This window comes from Rhodnius prolixus, unplaced genomic scaffold (genome assembly GCF_049639745.1).
Source record: "Rhodnius prolixus isolate KJV_2025 unplaced genomic scaffold, Rpr scaffold_7, whole genome shotgun sequence".
NCBI lineage: Eukaryota > Metazoa > Arthropoda > Insecta > Hemiptera > Reduviidae > Rhodnius > Rhodnius prolixus.
In genome coordinates this window covers 32,707,358-32,726,383 of record NW_027411582.1, presented here as the reverse complement: position 1 = coordinate 32,726,383, position 19,026 = coordinate 32,707,358, and the positions used below count along the sequence as shown (strand labels likewise).

The 19,026-nt window shown below is 32.3% G+C and overlaps 1 protein-coding gene and 1 long non-coding RNA gene across 4 annotated transcripts in view; one reads left to right on the top strand and one right to left on the bottom strand.

Annotated features, from left to right (window-relative positions):
• Window positions 1-6,261: 6,261 nt before the first annotated feature.
• On the bottom strand, window positions 6,262-11,848 carry LOC141447449 (uncharacterized). The gene is made up of 4 exons (XR_012454336.1): window positions 11,473-11,848; window positions 10,247-10,338; window positions 9,031-9,166; window positions 6,262-6,611 (listed from the first exon to the last, which is right to left on the bottom strand). It is a non-coding gene; the product is annotated as an uncharacterized lncRNA (long non-coding RNA).
• LOC141447447 (leucine-rich repeat flightless-interacting protein 2) overlaps window positions 7,039-19,026 on the top strand; it is a 127,987-nt gene continuing 115,999 nt past the window's right edge. Inside the window, exons 1-2 of one of the 3 annotated variants that reach the window (XM_074114981.1) lie at window positions 7,039-7,256; window positions 9,251-9,365. In XM_074114981.1, the coding sequence (XP_073971082.1) occupies window positions 9,282-9,365 (84 nt within the window). In that variant the 5' untranslated portion in view covers window positions 7,039-7,256; window positions 9,251-9,281. Of the gene's footprint in view, window positions 7,257-9,250; window positions 9,366-10,714; window positions 10,916-13,762; window positions 14,124-19,026 lie in introns of those variants that run through there. The other 2 variants (XM_074114982.1, XM_074114978.1) reach the window with 2 other exon arrangements.

Here is a 19,026-nt window from a genome sequence, read left to right as displayed (position 1 = left end):
AATTTTACTTAGTTCCGCTAAGATAGGTGTATTTCCATCGTTTCCTTTCGGTATTAAGGCTCTTGGAAGTTGAAACGATTAACGTAGTCCTCTTTCCATGATAAATATTATAAAAGAAGGAATACCACAGGAAAATTACACTTATTTTGTCTACGAAGAGTGAAATTTCCATCGTCTATATTCCCATTATACAACGGGGTAGTATTGTAGAATCCTGTTCGTCCTCATTTGGAAGTACAAGTTCTAATAGAAGGGAAAAATCAGGAAATTTTACTTAGTTCCGCTAAGACAGGTGTATTTACATCGTTTCCTTTCGGTATTAAGGCTCTTGGAAGTTGAAACTATTAACGTAGTCCTCTTTCAATGATAAATATTCTAAAAGAATGGATACCACAGAAAAATTACACTTAGTTTGCCCACGAAGAGTGAAATTTCCATCGTCTACATTCCCATTATACAACGGAGTAGTATTGTAGAATCCTGTTCGTCCTCATTTGGAAGTACAAGTTCAAGAACAAAGGAAAAATCAGGAAATTTTACTTACTTGCGCTATGACAGGTGTATTTCCATCGTTTCCTTTCTGTAATAAGGCTCTCGGAAGTTGTTACGTTTATGGTAGTCTTCTTTTAAAGTTAAATATTAAAAACGAAGGGATACCACAGGAATATTATGCTTAGTTTGTCCATGAAGAGTGAAATTTCCATCGTCTACATTCCTTTTATATAACGGGGTAGCAACATAGAATCGCGGGTGTCCTCTTTTGGATGTACAAGTACAAATAGAAGGGAAAAATCAGGAAATTTTACTTAGTTTCGTGAAAACAGGTGCATTTCCATCGTTTCCTTTCTGTAATAAGGCTCTTGGAAGTTGATACGTTTATGCTAGTTTTCTTTTGAAGCTAAAAATTCCAAAAGAAGGGATACAACAGGAAAATTATACTTAGTTTGTCCACGAAAAGTGAGATTTCCATCGTCTACATTCCACATTAATAACGGGTTAGCATTGTAGAATAGCGGTCGTCCTTTTTTAGAAGTACAAGTTCAAACAGAAGGGAAAAATCAGGAAATTTTAATTAGTTTTCCCAAGACAGGTGTATTTTCGTCGTTACTATTCTATTATAAAGCTCTCGGAAGTTGATACGTTTATGGTAGTACTCTTTTGAAGCTAAATATTAAAAATGAAGGGATACCACAGGAATATTATGCTTAGTTTGTCCATGAAGAGTGAAATTTCCATCGTCTACATTCCCTTTATATAACGGGGTAGCAACATAGAATCGCGGGTGTCCTCTTTTGGATGTACAAGTTCAAATAGAAGGGAAAAATCAGGAAATTTTAATTACTTCCGCTAAGACAGGTGTATTTCCATTGTTTCCTTTCGGTAATAAGGCTCTTGGAAGTTGAAACGATTAACGTAGTCCTCTTTCAATGATAAATATTCTAAAAGAAGGTATACCACAGGAAAATTACACTTATTTTGTCTACGAAGAGTGAAATTTCCATCGTCTATATTCCCATTATACAACGGGGTGGTATTGTAGAATCCTGTCCGTCCTCATTTGGAAGTACAAGTTCTAATAGAAGGGAAAAATCAGGAAATTTTACTTAGTTTCGTCAAGACTGGTGTATTTACATCGTTTCCTTTCGGTATTAAGGCTCTTGGAAGTTGAAACTATTAACGTAGTCCTCTTTCAATGATAAATATTCTAAAAGAAGGTATAACACAGGAAAATTACACTTATTTTGTCTACGAAGAGTGAAATTTCCATCGTCTACATTCCCATTATACAACAGGGTAGTATTGTAGAATCCTGTTCGTCCTCATTTGGAAGTGCAAGTTCTAATAGAAGGGAAAAATCAGGAAATTTTACTTAGTTTCGTCAAGACTGGTGTATTTACATCGTTTCCTTTCGGTATTAAGGCTCTTGGAAGTTGAAACTATTAACGTAGTCCTCTTTCAATGATAAATATTCTAAAAGAAGGTATACCACAGGAAAATTACACTTATTTTGTCTACGAAGAGTGAAATTTCCATCGTCTGCATTCCCATTATACAACAGGGTAGTATTGTAGAATCCTGTTCGTCCTCATTTGGAAGTGCAAGTTCTAATAGAAGGGAAAAATCAGGAAATTTTACTTAGTTCCGCTAAGACTGTTGTATTTCCAGCGTTTCGTTTCGGTACTAAGGCTCTTGGAAGTTGAAACGATTGTGGTAGTCCTATTTCAATGATAAATATTAAAAAAGAAGGGATATCTCAGGAAAATTAAAGTTAGTTTGTCCACGAAGTGTGAAATTTCCATCGACTACATTCCCATTATACAACGGGGTAGTATTGTAGAATCCTGTTCGTCCTCATTTGGATGTACAAGTACAAATAGAAGGGAAAAATCAGGAAATTTTACTTAGTTTCGCCAAGACTGGTGTATTTACATCGTTTCCTTTCTATAATTAGGCTCTGGGAATTTGATAGAATTACGGTATTTCTCTTTTGAAGCTAAATTTTACAAAAGAATGGATACCACAGAAAAATTACACTTAGTTTGTCCACGAAGAGTGAAATTTCCATCGTTTCCTTTCGGTACTAAGGCTCTTGGAAGTTGAAACGATTGAGGTAGTCCTCTTTCAATGATAAATATTAAAAAAGAAGGGATACCACAGGAAAATTACACTTAGTTTGTCCACTATGAGTGAAATTTCCATCGTCTAATTCCACATCAATAACAGGGTAGCATTGTAGAATCGCGGTCGTCCTCTTTTGAAGTACAAGTTCAAAAAGAAGAGAGAAAACAGTAAATTTTACTTAGTTCCGCAAAGGCTGGTGTATTTTCATAGTTTCCCTTCTATTATAAATCTCTAGGAAGTAGCTACAATTAAGGTAGTCATGTTTTGAAGGTAAATATTAAAAAAAAAGGGATTCCACAGGAAAATTACACTTAGTTTGTCCACGAAGAGTGAAATTTCCATCGACTACATTCCCATTATACAACGGGGTAGTATTATAGAATCCTGTTCGTCCTCATTTGGAAGTACAAGTTCAAGAACAAAGGAAATTCAGGAAATTTTATTTAGTTGCACAGGTGTATTTCCTTCGTTTCCTTTCTGTAATAAGGCTCTCGGAAGTTGATACGATTATAGTAGTCTTCTTTTGAAGCTAAATATTAAAAACGAAGGGATACCACAGGAGTATTATGCTTAGTTTGCCCACGTAGAGTGAACTTTCCATCGTCTATATTCCCTTTATATAACGGGGTAGCAACATAGAATAGCGGTCGTCCTTTTTTAGAAGTACAAGTTCAAACAGAAGGGACAAATCAGGAAATTTTACTTAGTTTCGTGAAAACAGGTGCATTTCCATCGTTTCCTTTCTGTAATAAGGCTCTTGGAAGTTGATACGTTTATGCTAGTTTTCTTTTAAAGCTAAAAATTCCAAAAGAAGGGATACAACAGGAAAATTATACTTAGTTGGTCCACGAAAAGTGAGATTTCTATCGTCTACATTCCACATTAATAACGGGTTAGCATTGTAGAATAGCGGTCGTCCTTTTTTAGAAGTACAAGTTCAAACAGAAGGGAAAAATCAGGAAATTTTAATTACTTCCGCTAAGACAGGTGTATTTCCATTGTTTCCTTTCGGTAATAAGGCTCTTGGAAGTTGAAACTATTAACGTAGTCCTCTTTCAATGATAAATATTCTAAAAGAAGGTATACCACAGGAAAATTACACTTATTTTGTCTACGAAGAGTGAAATTTCCATCGTCTACATTCCCATTATACAACAGGGTAGTATTGTAGAATCCTGTTCGTCCTCATTTGGAAGTACAAGTTCAAATAAAAGGGAAAAATCAGGAAATTTTAATTAGTTTCGTGAAAACTGGTGCATTTCCATCGTTTCCTTTCTGTAATAAGGCTCTTGGAAGTTGAAACGATTAACGTAGTCCTCTTTCAATGATAAATATTATAAAAGAAGGTATACCACAGGAAAATTACACTTATTTTGTCTACGAAGAGTGAAATTTCCATCGTCTACATTCCCATTATACAACGGGGTAGTATTGTAGAATCCTGTTCGTCCTCATTTGGAAAAACAAGTTCAAAAAGAAGAGAAAAAACAGGAAATTTTACTTAGTTTCGCCAAGACAGGTTTATTTCCCTCGTTTCCTTTCTGTAATAAGGCTCTCGGAAGTTATTACGTTTATAGTAGTCTTCTTTTGAAGCTAAATATTAAAAACGAAGGGATACCACAGCAATATTATGCTTAGTTTGTCCACGAAGAGTGAGATTTCCATCGTCTACATTCCCATTATACAACGGGGTGGTATTGTAGAATCCTGATTGTCCTCATTTGGAAGTACAAGTTCAAAAAGAAGAGAAAAAACAGGAAATTTTACTTAGTTTCGCCAAGACTGGTGTATTTCCATCGTTTCCTTTCGGTATTAAGGCTCTTGGAAGTTGAAACGATTAACGTAGTCCTCTATTAATTATAAATATTCTAAAAGAAGGTATACCACAGGAAAATTACACTTATTTTGTCTACGAAGAGTGAAATTTCCATCGTCTACATTCCCATTATACAACGGGGTGGTATTGTAGAATCCTGTTCGTCCTCATTTGGAAGTACAAGTTCTAATAGAAGGGAAAAATCAGGAAATTTTACTTAGTTGCGCTAAGATAGGTGTATTTCCATCGTTTCCTTTCGGTATTAAGGCTCTTGGAAGTTGAAACGATTAACGTAGTCCTCTTTCCATGATAAATATTATAAAAGAAGGAATACCACAGGAAAATTACACTTATTTTGTCTACGAAGAGTGAAATTTCCATCGTCTATATTCCCATTATACAACGGGGTAGTATTGTAGAATCCTGTTCGTCCTCATTTGGAAGTACAAGTTCTAATAGAAGGGAAAAATCAGGAAATTTTACTTAGTTCCGCTAAGATAGGTGTATTTCCATCGTTTCCTTTCGGTATTAAGGCTCTTGGAAGTTGAAACGATTAACGTAGTCCTCTTTCCATGATAAATATTATAAAAGAAGGAATACCACAGGAAAATTACACTTATTTTGTCTACGAAGAGTGAAATTTCCATCGTCTATATTCCCATTATACAACGGGGTAGTATTGTAGAATCCTGTTCGTCCTCATTTGGAAGTACAAGTTCTAATAGAAGGGAAAAATCAGGAAATTTTACTTAGTTCCGCTAAGACAGGTGTATTTACATCGTTTCCTTTCGGTATTAAGGCTCTTGGAAGTTGAAACTATTAACGTAGTCCTCTTTCAATGATAAATATTCTAAAAGAATGGATACCACAGAAAAATTACACTTAGTTTGCCCACGAAGAGTGAAATTTCCATCGTCTACATTCCCATTATACAACGGAGTAGTATTGTAGAATCCTGTTCGTCCTCATTTGGAAGTACAAGTTCAAGAACAAAGGAAAAATCAGGAAATTTTACTTACTTGCGCTATGACAGGTGTATTTCCATCGTTTCCTTTCTGTAATAAGGCTCTCGGAAGTTGTTACGTTTATGGTAGTCTTCTTTTAAAGTTAAATATTAAAAAAGAAGAGATATTACAGGAAAATTTTAGTTAGTTTGTCCACTATGAGTGAAATTTCCATCGACTACATTCCCTTTATATAACGGGTTAGCACTGTAGAATCCTGGTCGTCCTCATTCGGTAGAACAAGTTCAAAAAGAAGAGAAAAAACAGGAAATTTTACTTAGTTTCGCCAAGACTGGTGTATTTCCATCGTTTCTTTTCTATAATTATGCTCTGTGAAGTTGATAGAATTACGGTATTCCTTTTTTGAAGCTAAATATTACAAAAGAATGGATACCACAGGAATATTATACTTAATTTGTCCACGAAGAGTGAAATTTCTATCGTCTACTTTCCGTTTGTATAACGGGGTAGCATTGTAGAATCCTCGTCGGTTTGTACTATCCGTCAGCGTCCTTAAAATTGTTTGGCAATGAAAGTAGTCAGAAATTCTTGGAGGGAATGATGTTGCTTGTCCTCATTTTTCTCTTGTTATTGATGCGGTCTTTTATTTATATTTATTTCTCTTTTTAGGTGATGAAAGAAAAATTAATAAATCTGTCTTCTACTGGATTCTTTGGAATAATTTCCATCCTTACTTGTAGTTGACTGATTTGAATTTTAATTACCATTCTCCAAATGTTAATTGAAATAATGTACACTAACAATTTTTAAAAAAGTTAAATCGAGATAGATTGATTTGAGGTGGTAATAAGAAATTAATTGCATTTATTATTGTATATTTTATTATGTTGCTTTATACAATTGTTTTTTATGAAGTCAAATAATGAAAGTAATGTTAGGAGTAATCAACCTTACGTTATGAATGGTGAGAAATTTTATTTTTCTAATTATTACAAGGTATTAACTCAGTTGTTAGAGTACAGTATTTCCTTGCGGGGATCCTGGGTTTGAATCCAGCTTCCGATCCACAGATTTTCGCTTCCTAGGTGCTTCCTACTGCTCACTATCTGATGTTGAAAAGAGTTGTCTTAGACGAGGGTACACGGACCTTAGGTCGGCAATGCCCTGAAAAAGGCTCTAGGCTCCAAAGATTTCAGATGTTAATGCGCCTTAAATTAACAAAAAAAAAATGTATATATTAGAATCATGCTTCATTTTATCTGTAATAAGCAAGAGCAACCAGAGGTTAATGTGGAAACAAACTTAATTGATTAATAAAAAAAAAAGCTATACACAAAAATATTAATTTATTTTAAACTAATTATCTTTTAGAATTAAATGAAAATATTTAATTTTTCACTTATTTTAGAAGAATTAGAAAACCTTAATGAGTGGGCAGATATTTGTCCCTTTGATAGTGGATTCTAGCATTTTTAAATTTATAACATAAAATGCATAATTTTTTGTGAATCTCAAAATAAGATAGAACTTTTAGTTATATATTTGTTTAATTGGGGAGGGAGTTTCTTTTTTTATCAGAATATTACAAGTCATGCATTCGTGGCAACACTGATTTACTATTTTGTGAAGTAGTAAAGATAGCCGCAACGACGTTAGCGCGCTGGTGTCAGTTAAAGAAATCGAAATCATGGCACACATGTGATATTAATATTTTATTTACAATTTAATGCGAGTCCTCTAAAGATATGAATTAATTTCCCGTACTTATGAGTTAATTAATGTTTGTATTGTGCAGTGACATCAAAGTATAAGGACGGGGGTTTAATGGAGGAGGAAATATACGTACTTACAAGGTTGGTGGGGTTCTTAACAACTTGACAATTGACAAATGTTAACATTGATTATTGTTTTTAGTCACACTTATCATTTTTGTTTTTTAAAGTGTAAGTGCTGGCCATTTGAAATGTATATTTGAACTAGTTTTTAATGTATTTTGAAATACCGGTCTTTTTTTTTAATCAATTATAGGTTAAAATTGTATTAAAAGTGGGTTTGGCAATTGACCTCTTGGAGATTTGCCACAGGTTCAAAGGACTGTTTTCTCTCTTGGATATAAATTGGCTTCTATTCATATAGCTAAATATCGTCTCGATTACCGAACGATAATAGCTGTCCAGTGTCATTTGGAGCATGGTTTTCGTTAATCCCTAATATCACTTCCTCGATTGTCTAAAGTTAGCCGACAGCAGTTTGCTGCGTTCAATACTTTTTTTTATAGTTATCAATTTTTTTTTTAAAGGTGATACATTACACTAATATTTTTGGTGATTATAGATTAAGTGAAACCCAGTTACGACTGCCCTAAAACTTTTTCGTGTTAGCAACTGTTATGAAGCCTCTCATACATATATTTCTGGAGCACTAATATAATAATCAGTATTGATAGAATCAATAATTTAATTTTTTAAGTCCTGTAATTAAAATTTTGTCCGTAATGTTTTGAGTGGTTTTACTTTTTCCGGTCTTTTTATATATAAAAAAAAAGGATCTGTTAAGTGTTCTTTGTTACGTCTGTTCAGGGTAAACAGTAAAATTAATATTTCTGTTTTTGCTTCATCAATATTGGTGTTACAACACCAGCTTTTTTCGTATAAAATATCAGTTAAGTTACGAGTCCGTCACGTAAATAACCTGCTTGCTTTGAATGATTTTCAAATTTACTGAAGTCACTTGCATATTCCTTAGAACATAGCTCAAGTATGAACTATAAGAGTACATGAAATACTTATATTTCAAGTTTCAGCTTAAAAATCATAGATTTTTTTAAAAAATTATTTGAATGAAATGTTTGATATTCAAGCAGTGCTGATAACAAGAGGGAAGTTTAACATCTTGTAACTTATAGGATGTAGATTTTTAAATATTCGCAGTTATATTTAATTCTATTTTATGATCATACAAAATACCTCTATTGATTTTGTTTTTTCATTCACCATTATGTTATTAATTGTTAAGAACTTAATTTATGTGAATTTCTAGATTTTCAATGATGTTCTTTGAAAAACGATTTTATATGAAATAAAAAATATTTTTCTATCGTTTGGACCATTTTATGAGCATTTTTTTTTTTGTTATTAGTACAGAAAATATTTCTCACTACATAAATTTTATGTTTATTATTGAAAAAAAAAGAGTTAAATGTGTGTAAGAATTACCAAAAGGAATTTGTTATTAAATGTACTGTTTTTAGAATAATTATCTTCAGAAAGAAAGATATTTCTTTCTTTGGGGAATGTTATTATTTTTTATTTACTTGTAATCTTAAATTAATTTTCAAAAATAGTTTTTCAAATTTTATAAGTTAAAATATTAGACTTTTCTTCAATATAATGAGTATGCTTTACATTATATAATCCAATTAAATTGCATTTGCATTCGACATCATTTAAGGCGCTATGCCTCTGATGTTATTTAAATTTTTATATTTTAACTATCTTATATGTTGACAGTTTAGAGATGGTAAGTTTTGAGTTTGAAATAATATTGCTATAATTGTGGCAAATTCACTGCAACTACAGTTCTAACTCCAAATTGACTTAATTAGAAAATGCAATCATTTCTACTCACCTTATTAATTTTAAGCCTGGATTTATCGTTAATTCATTGTAAATGTTTAAGATCAAACATCCAGTATTCATTAGAAAACAGGCTTAACAGTCCAATAACCAAGATTCTAATCTCAAACCTTAAATGTTTTCAATATCTGAAATAAATTAATGGAACATTTTAAAAATATCGTTATTGTATTTAAGTATTATAACTTATTATTTTTAATTTCTGTTGACAGGATGTGGTGTTTGTAGCCGAATAGATTTTAGATGATGGACGTTATAGGTGGTCGGCGTAGAGGTGCCACCAACCATACCGCAGAGGATCAGGCCCTCGATCAAATTGCTAAAGAGGTTAGTGGCTAAATAATATACTATATAGTAATCATAAAATAACTAAGAGATATGATTGTCTTTAATATTTCATAAAAAAAAATTGTGGTACATATTGAATCACTCGAATGTTTCTCGTTATTCTAAACTAGCCCTTCTTACACCTCAATGATAGTGTCATATATGCTTCTTCATTACCCTCAATAATGTTGCATGTTATGTTATCAGTAATAATAACACTGAATACCTTTTTATTGTTTTGTTTTCGACAAACGGTTAGAAATTAAAAAAATAATAATAATAAGCTTCTTTAGAAATGAGAAAACAATACATTTACATCTGAGGGCTAATAACAATCATTTCTACTAATATATATTGCAAACTGCAGTGATTTGTGAAGGTATAAAAGTGAGTTTGATGGGGAAAATCAGCCCATTCAGAGAACATCTCATCAAGAAGAGAGCAGGTGGTTAACCCCTTAATTGCACTCTTAATTCCATCAATCTTTAAAGGCCATCGAACGATTGTTCTTTGTTCAACCCCTAGACCTTTTTGAAACATTCGTAATCCTTCTACCCACTGATGTCGGCGTGTTATCAAGAGCTTGTTGCAAGCACATGGGCAGTTGTTTCAGGCTTACTTTCTTAATTTTCTTAATGGATTTGAGGGTATAAATTCTGGGGTTTATAACATTTGCTGATTTGTCAGACATTATGGAATAGATTGTCCTTACCAATATTGCAAAGCTGCCTCCCATTGGGAGCCAAACCATTTACAACTAGCTCCCTACAACAGCGCAGCGCGTACAACATAGAGGTTGACTGGTAATCCCTTACATGGTTCTCCAAGAAAAATAACGTCCTTCCCAAAAATGCTGGATTAAAACATTTAAATATACATACCTTTTTGGTGCTAGGCTGCCTTCTTTGTCTTTTTTAGATGCAAGAATTGCTTCAAAAATGACTTAATGTATCATGTCCATTTTGTGTTAGATCTAAAAAGAAATTTAATTGTTAATGTAATTAGATTTTCAATCTTTCTTATTATATTTTAGAAACTGAATTAATGAATTATCATGAAGTTTTTATTAGTTGAGAGCTCATTTCCAGTTTGTGATTCATTTTTATTATTCATTAACAGGATCATATGTTAAATAAATTTATTCAATTAAAATAATCAGGTTGTATTTCGTATATTTCTATATTTTATTTATTTAAATTTATTTTTCATAGATAAGAGAATTTAGTTTATACCTAGAATGTTAATCAAATTTGAGAAACAAATATAATATATTTTTAACACGAATTGCGGAATGCTGATGTTGGCAATAATGTATCTTTAACATTAAAATTTAAAAACTAGTTAGCCATTTCTGAACGTAGTAATGGCGGTCTTTCTGAGTGTTCTTTTTTTCATAAATATGTAAAGCTATATGATTGTTTTAGAATTGTTACATTCCATTATTAATGTGAATAAATGCTCGGTAGTGTTATTTTTTAAAAGTTAAGTTCGATTTATTTGGTGTAAACATGTACATTGATGTGTGCAAAAATGTTTTCGAAAAACTTAAGGTATGATTTTGTTTTTTTCACTAGGGGGTTATGTTCTTTTTTTCAATTTGTCTTGAAGTTTAGTTTTATTTATTAGTTTTATTTGTTATACACATAATATTTTCTCGCTATTAAAGTTCTGTTTTGTAGAAATATTCAAAATTTGTCCAATTAAACTTTTACAATATTCAAGGTTTTCTTGCATAACTGAATAAAATATGGTTTTCAAGAAAGATTTTCTTAGATTTCCATTTATGACTGGATATCTTTATCTATAAATGAAATAACAGTTGTTTCGAAATGATACAAGAATGTAGTGTAGGTTAATTTTTATCTTATGAGGGGAAAAAAATTGAATTCATTACTCGAAAACTGTTTTCATTTGCAATTATTACCAAATTTTAGGTAGCAGTAAGGTTGATTGATTAGCATTTTGAAGAGTAATAGTTTGTATTAAACCATTTTCATATTATTTACGAATAATAGCTTGCTAACAGTTTGATAGGATTTCAAAGAAAATAAATGAGTTGGAAAATATTTATTTTAGTTGTTGATAATGGAAAAATTTAGACACTTACCTATTTTTTAAGAAATATGTTGACTTAAATAGTAATATACATTAACTTCTCATAACTAGAAACATTTCGAAGACTAATAAAATAATTTATGTGCATCAGAACTAACTCCTGCATCTGGGCTAACCAGGATTATATGCTTCTGTGATGTGATACAGTAGATCCCCTTGTCTTTGCCACTAGGGCACATGTGTGTTTGACTAACACATAAGTTACACTCTTAGACACAGCATTGTAATACGTACATACACAGAAAATAACTTGAGAAAAAGTTTCTCTTCAGACTGATACAGACTTCCAATGAATATTTTTACATCTTGCTACCTTGAAAATTTAAACATCATTCACTTCTTTGCTAATGAGTTTTTAGTCAGTTTTATTACTTTTTAAAAAAAGTAAGAAGTTTTTATCTAATCTTTTAATTTTATTATCTGTAAATATTTTATCTTGTCACTCATGACATAAGTGGAGTTTGAAATTTCTGACAAAATTTAATTAATTTGCCATATTTTTTCTGATTTAAAGTCGAGGTATTCTGTATTTATTTTCCTAAGTTATGGGTTGACTTATATTTGGATTCGACTTAGTTTTTCGGTTATTTCGTATTTTTTGTACTAGTTCATGATGGGGAACCTAATAAATTTTTAAGTTAGGACCCTTATTTTGTTTTTTGCTTTGAAATTTACTTTATAGATAATTTTATTTACTTTTAATTTTATAAAGGAATGTACAATTTTGATCTTCATCTATTTCTTAATTTATATTTCGTATCATTTACTGATGTACATACAAAATGTACTCGTAATTTCAGTCATTCAAGTTTATTTAAATTACACTTACGGATTTTATAACTAAAATGATTTTGAAACAATATTCAACATTTATAATGTAAGATGTGATGAAACATTTTACTGAGTTATACTAATTTTTTTGTAAAAAAAAAAAAAAAAAAAACCTTGAAAGCAGGTTTATTAATAAGATATGCCCGTGAATTTGCTATCTGCATCTCACTTTGAATAAAAATGGGTTGATCAGGAACTTGGCACATTTTTATAAAACAGCACTACGTTAGTCATCCTTGTTTATTCCTCCTCCTTAATTTTGGCTATTTATTCTACATACCCAAACTTTACCTGTTCGCTGTTGATTTTTTAAGTCAGAATAAAAACGTTTTACTGAAAAGAATTGCGTTCATTTTTATTTAATTAATTTATTTGTTTAAATTAGTTTTAGCTCATACCTTTTTTTTGTCTTCATTACTGTGAATTATTATTGTTATTTTTTAATTTAATTTTGCTACTTTTTATTTTTTTAAGAATCCAAAAATGGAATTTTCATTTGCTATGCTGTGTATAAAGGTTAAGTTACTCTGGAGTCTCAATAGATGTCAGCAGAGGTAGTTATTTTAGTTTCGCTTAGTATTCCCATGGTGGCGTGGATAGTTCAGTTTAAACTGAAGAACTTGTACTTCAGTTTATTTCAATTTGTTTAATTTAAAATTATTTTTTAAAAAGATTATTTTTTTCTGTATTTGTCATAGAAGATTAAGTTATTCAGCCAATAACATCAACTCAAGTTATTCTGCTTTGCTGTACACTCTTACAAACCTTTCATTCATGCTTCCTACGCATATATTCGATCGTACTATCCAACCTACTTAATTAGGTGGCCTACAGCTTATTCGTAGTAGTATCTCAAGAAACCTAAATCTTGAAACTTGAAATTCTGTACTCTTCAATCGTTATATGTACACTGATAGTTTTTTTTTTTTCTGGTTACTTGGTGATGCAAATAAGTGGGAGAAAAAAAAATTTGCTAAGTAAACTAGTAATTTTAAAAATTAAGTTAAACTTTAGGCGAAACAATGGCACCAAGCTCGGAGAAAAGTGCAGACTTATTTACTTCCCAAAAAATGAATTAGTTTTGATTTTATGTATACATGTATTTTGATTGCTTCTTACCTACTACATTGTGCAGTAAAGTTGCAACGATGCACCTCTCTCTGGCTATGTTTGCTGCTGCATACCTCTTTAGATTCATTGTAGTAGTCTTTTCAAGTTGTGTGTTTATATGAGAATATGTAGACAAAACTAAACGTGTCTTTGTATGTGTACAATAATATAGAAGGGGGAACAGGGATACATTGCTGGCCTATATCCAAGCTCCTCCCATCTTCCTTCCAGTGGAAATAAAGAGAGAGAAATAAAACTAACCTGTGAGGAGCTTAGGAGCTCCCCTTTTTTATACAACACTCATTTTCTGTTTAACTCTTTCTATAAACACCAGTACTAAGGCCTCTTTTTTGGGAGGGAAAGATGTGTTCTTAACGGTTCTTTTTTGTTTTTCTAAATATTCCCCCTTTTTTTGCTCAATAAGATTTTATTACGTTTTTCTTTTATACTTTTATATATTTACTAAATTTTTCTTTCTAATGATCACGAACGCGTCTAAATAGAGGAGAGCCTAATAATTGAAATTAAATTTTTAATTTTTAGTGATTAAATTTTTTGTCTGCACTTTATTGTAACATGCTTTTTGTAATAATGAATGCATTACATTATGTATTTAATTACCATGAATGGGAACCATCGTCCATACAACAGGCCAGAGCACCATTACCATGGCAAGGTCTACTCGTTGACAATGATCTTTTTGTAAGTGATTACCATTTTTATTTATTTGGATTTGGCTTTTACGTCATTGGTCATGCTTTTTGCCATTATTTTTTTTTTATTTTGTTTTTTATTTAATTATTTATTACTTTTTTTTAAAAATTATTCTATAATAACCATTATTAGAATTACTCTGGTAAATGCTCTTCTAATGATAGTAATACTTCGGCTCTTTCCACCATGTTTTAAAATATGGTTCCAGCGAATTTCTTTTAACTCGGGGAACACGAGTATGAAGTTTTATTTTTTTAAATATAATATATTATAAAGGGTGTTGCTAAAATTTCTGGTTTAAAGAATATTAAACTGTTTGTACTGAATGAATGGATTAAGTGCCTGTTAGGAGTTTATCCCTAAAAATGGATCATTGGTATTCCCATATCCCATACACGTTGTTCTGCAACTTTGCTGTACCTATTTTTTCTCTCTCTCTCTCTCTTTCTTTGTTTTTAATCCGGATTGGAGACTCACACGACTTTCTCTGACTTCCTCTCAACTTTTTTTTTTTTTTTTTTGGTCTTTAAATTCTCCTCGAATTTCGTAATTTAGTGGGGAAGTCTATCCTCTTCATTCCCGCTCTGAGAAATGCCCTAAAATGAATTCTATGAAAAAGGGACACATGTTTGTGATAAATCTTTTCTTTTGTTGTTTGTTCGGTCAAAGTACAAAAAATCGTCTTTCATCTCCAGAGAGTCTTTATCCAATTTTCTATATACACTTGTCATTTTCGTAAATTTTCTACATCACTTCCAGGTGTACAAGACCAAAATGGTTGTACTTTATTACTTCTTTATGTTTGAAATTATGATGATATTAGTATAAATTACAAATTGTTGGTAAAATTTGTCCCTAGTTTGTAGAACTAGCGCTAGACTGGATTAGTGGAGCCTCTTTGTTTAACTTCTTCTCAGCATCTTCTTTTTGTTCTCCTCCAATCAAATGAGTTGGCTTATTGTGAAGTTATGAAGCTCTAAGAAATATTATTTTTAAGTTACTTAAAAATTTTAAAGCACATAATTGATACTGAAATATAATTTTTTTTTAATATAATAAATTATCTACTTTTAAATTCTAAATTAACTTGATGAAAACATAATGTACATCTCTTAAATTATAATTATTCTTTGTTTAATTGATGTGGCGCTAATTTAAATTTTTACACCTGTTAACAAGGTGTGTGTAAACTATTACGTATAAATAATATTGTTTTAGTAGTAGTGGTTTGTGGCGTTGTACAAGTAAGTCTACAGTCTGCATGTGTGTGCCAGAAATAGACTGTCTCTCCCATGTGCCATCCACTGAATCGAGAGCCGTCGGCATGTTTTTTTATTCTACGTATATATGTACTAACCTGCTGCAGTTCGCATACTTTTATTATAACCGTGATGGTAAAGATCATTTGATTATAATTATATCGATTTTATTACCTTCTTGTCCTTCATCCAAGCGCACCAATTTATTTTTTATTCATAAATAACAAATATTTATGTGCAAATATTTCAAGATGGTTCTCTGACGGAACCGTGCGTTATAATTTTTACATTAAACAAACAGAAAAAGGCTATAAAAATTTTATTACTTGATATACAGCTCGTAAAGCTTATAAAACTAAGTCTGTAATAAAAATTATGTTCCATAAAACCATGAGTAGGCAATAAAATCAACTTATGGACAGTGCTGTTGACATTTTACTGGCTAAAAAAAAATATCGTTTGATAAATATTAAAAACGGGAAGTTTAGAAACTGATGTGAACTATGGGTATTCAGGGAGAGTTTCTAACAATCTCCCAGAAATTAGTCTCGAACTTAGATCTAATTTGGTAAAAAAAAGAAAAAAGAAAAAGGTAATCGCCTAATTAATTTTTCAAGGGGGCTTAACAATCAACTACCAATTTTGTTTCGAGCATAGTTAATTATTAATATTTTTTTCTAACAATTAAAAAAGTAGCAACACGCGAGATTCGAACCGGTGATCTCCCACTTACAAAGCCATACTTTATAACCACTACATCATCTTCCTTTGGCTCTACGGCCCTTGTAGGACCTTGGCCTCCTTAAGCAGATTAGACCAGCCCTCTCGATCTACTGCCTTTCTTCTCCATTGGAGAAATCTGCATTTTTTGGAGGCCATCCTCCACATCTTGTAGCCAACGGAGTCGCGGTCTCTTCCCCCTAGGATGTCCTTCCAAAGCTTTGCGTGGACCTCTCCCACGATCCATTCTTTCTAGGTGCCCCAACCATCTCAGTCTTCCGATTTTAATAGCGGTCACCAGGTCTGCATCCTTATAAAGCTCCTTCAGCTCGATGTTCCTTCTACATCTGAAAACTCCATTGTCAGCTATAGGTCCGTAGATAGTTCTAAGGACCTTCCTTTCCCAGCAATTAAGTCTATTTTCATTAGCCACCGTCAGCGCCCACGTCTCCGAGCCATACATAACAACACTACATCATCGCCCAAAATTAATTAATTGTTACATTTAGATTATAAAATATATATTACAACTGGCTAGTATTATACAATAGATATTCCTGTTTCTATATTTAATCTACATCCAAGTTTATATATATAACTAAATTATTGATCCTAAACAAGCTTTTGTCGATATTAATTATTTAAATATATCTAATTAATCGATAGACTTCGAAAATTGTTGCCAAACATGTTTTTAAACTACATAGTTAATTTGTTTTTCGAATTTTTGGCACTTGAAACTAAAATTCATTTGTCATTTAATTGGCAGCTAGTCAAATATAATATAGAAGGCATAGGTATATAGTAGAAAGCAGGAAGTAAAATAATATAGTGGGTGTGGGGAGTAGAGAAGTACCAATCGACACGTGGCTCTGCCGGCCGGGATTAATGCTGAGGCTGGAGAGTCGAATAAAAACGTTGGCTGTAGATTGGGTATGAATGGTGGTAATTGGTGTGGCAAAATTGCCAATTAAAATAAATAAATAATTAACTGATCGACAGTTCTTATTTGCCAAGATCCAACAGTGGTCTTGGCGTCATCTTTTAGGGAGATTTAGTCTGTGGTTCGTGCGAGGCACTTTTCAGGCTTAAATCTGGAGTTTACGGTTCCCTGAATGTAGAGATTAGATTAGACTAGGGCGGCCTCAAGGCCTACGCCACTGCGACCCCTTTGGATCTATTATGGCTCCCCTCACTCTAAATCTCACCCTCCAGACCTGTCCTTTTAATCAGACTCTTGATGCTGGAGAGCGACTCTTGGGTAAAGCTCACAGGCCTTGGTTTTTCCTTCCCGTTCCCTGAATGTAAAAAAAACAACAACATATTTTTAGCATTAAACTGAAAGTTAATATAGTTGCCCGTCCTCAAGGCTTACCAAGATTCGATTTTGGGTTTCCAGTCTATTGAGGGCCTCTCTGGGGTGCCCAAAGGCTATTTGATGAATTGAACTGGCCTCTTCTTCTCATCATTACGACGTCAATGTTTCCTTGGTTCTTTTCTATTCTAAGCTTTTAAATCCCCAAAAAGAATTCCCTATATCCTTCAATTTCTCCATTTTAAATATTCTCTTTGCTTTCCCTTTATACCCGATCTCGTCCTTCTTACCTTTATACACCTTTCTCCTCAAGGCCTTTGACCCAATAACTGCCTCATACCTATCACTTCACTTTGGAACACTCTGTTTATATTCATCACTCCTTTAGTCTATCATTCCTCAGAACTCGTCTCTAGTTTCCCCATATCTACAGCATCTTTAATTGTTCTTTAAAGTTTCATTTTTTGAAAAGTTCTGTTATGTTGCCATTATTTTCTCTTTAATTTTTATGTTTTATTTCTGGCATTTTTTTTTTTAGTTTTAATAAGTAATGAACGATTAATTTTTGTTAGCCAGATTAGGCCATTTTGGGGTACTTAATTGTTTTTTATTACTTAGGGCATGGGTCGGCAACCTATTTTAAGTAGAGAGCCATTTCTTCTTAAATAATTTTAATAAATCTTACCAAGAGCCGCAAGGATGATAGAGGGTAGACAAACTCTGTAGATCATTTCTATTCACAAATTATTATTTTATGATATTCAATAACATTTAAATGTTTTATATATTTATTTTCAAATATTGCAAAAATAAGTAAACACATAAATAATAACTTAACGAATGAAAAGGCGGCAGTCTTACAATATAAATCAAGTACTTTATTTTGATATCGTTTAATTCTATTATATTCAATTTCGAACCTATCACATTTAAAATTATTTTTGAAAAAATACCTTTGAGATATGGAATTTTTTTTTTTTTTTTTTTTGGCGCATCAACAGCTGAGGTCATTAGCGCCCGGAGCTTTTTCCAGTGCACTGCCGGCCTCTGGACAGTGTTCTCTCGTTACAGACAACACTGTCCATCACCAGGACAGTGAGCTGTAAGAAGCTCCTAGGAAGAGAAAATCTAAGGGTCTAGAATTTTTTATCCGTTACAATAAATTTAAAATATACAATAAATTTTGGGCAGACAGAAGAGCCACCACAATCTGGATAAAAGAGCCACATGCGGCTCGCGAGCCGCGGGTTGCCAACCCCCTGACTTAGGAGGCTTGTTTCCAAAAATGTTACTAGTTATGACAATGGTTTTAGTAAGCTGGAGCTCTATGAATGTCGCAGCAAAATTCGGGGGGGGGCGCAAAATAATTTTGAAATTGTATGGGGGGCGGAATAAGCTCATTAAAGATGGCCACAGAGCTAAAGTACAGTTTACGAAGCTTTTTAAAAGATGCCTACTAGTGTCTTATTCAAATAATTGGTTCCAATTGCTATTTTTTTTTTTTTTTTTTTTTTTTTTTTTTTTTTTTTGGCGCATCAACAGCTGAGGTCATTAGCGCCCGGAGCTTTTTCCAGTGCACTGCCGGCCTCCGGACAGT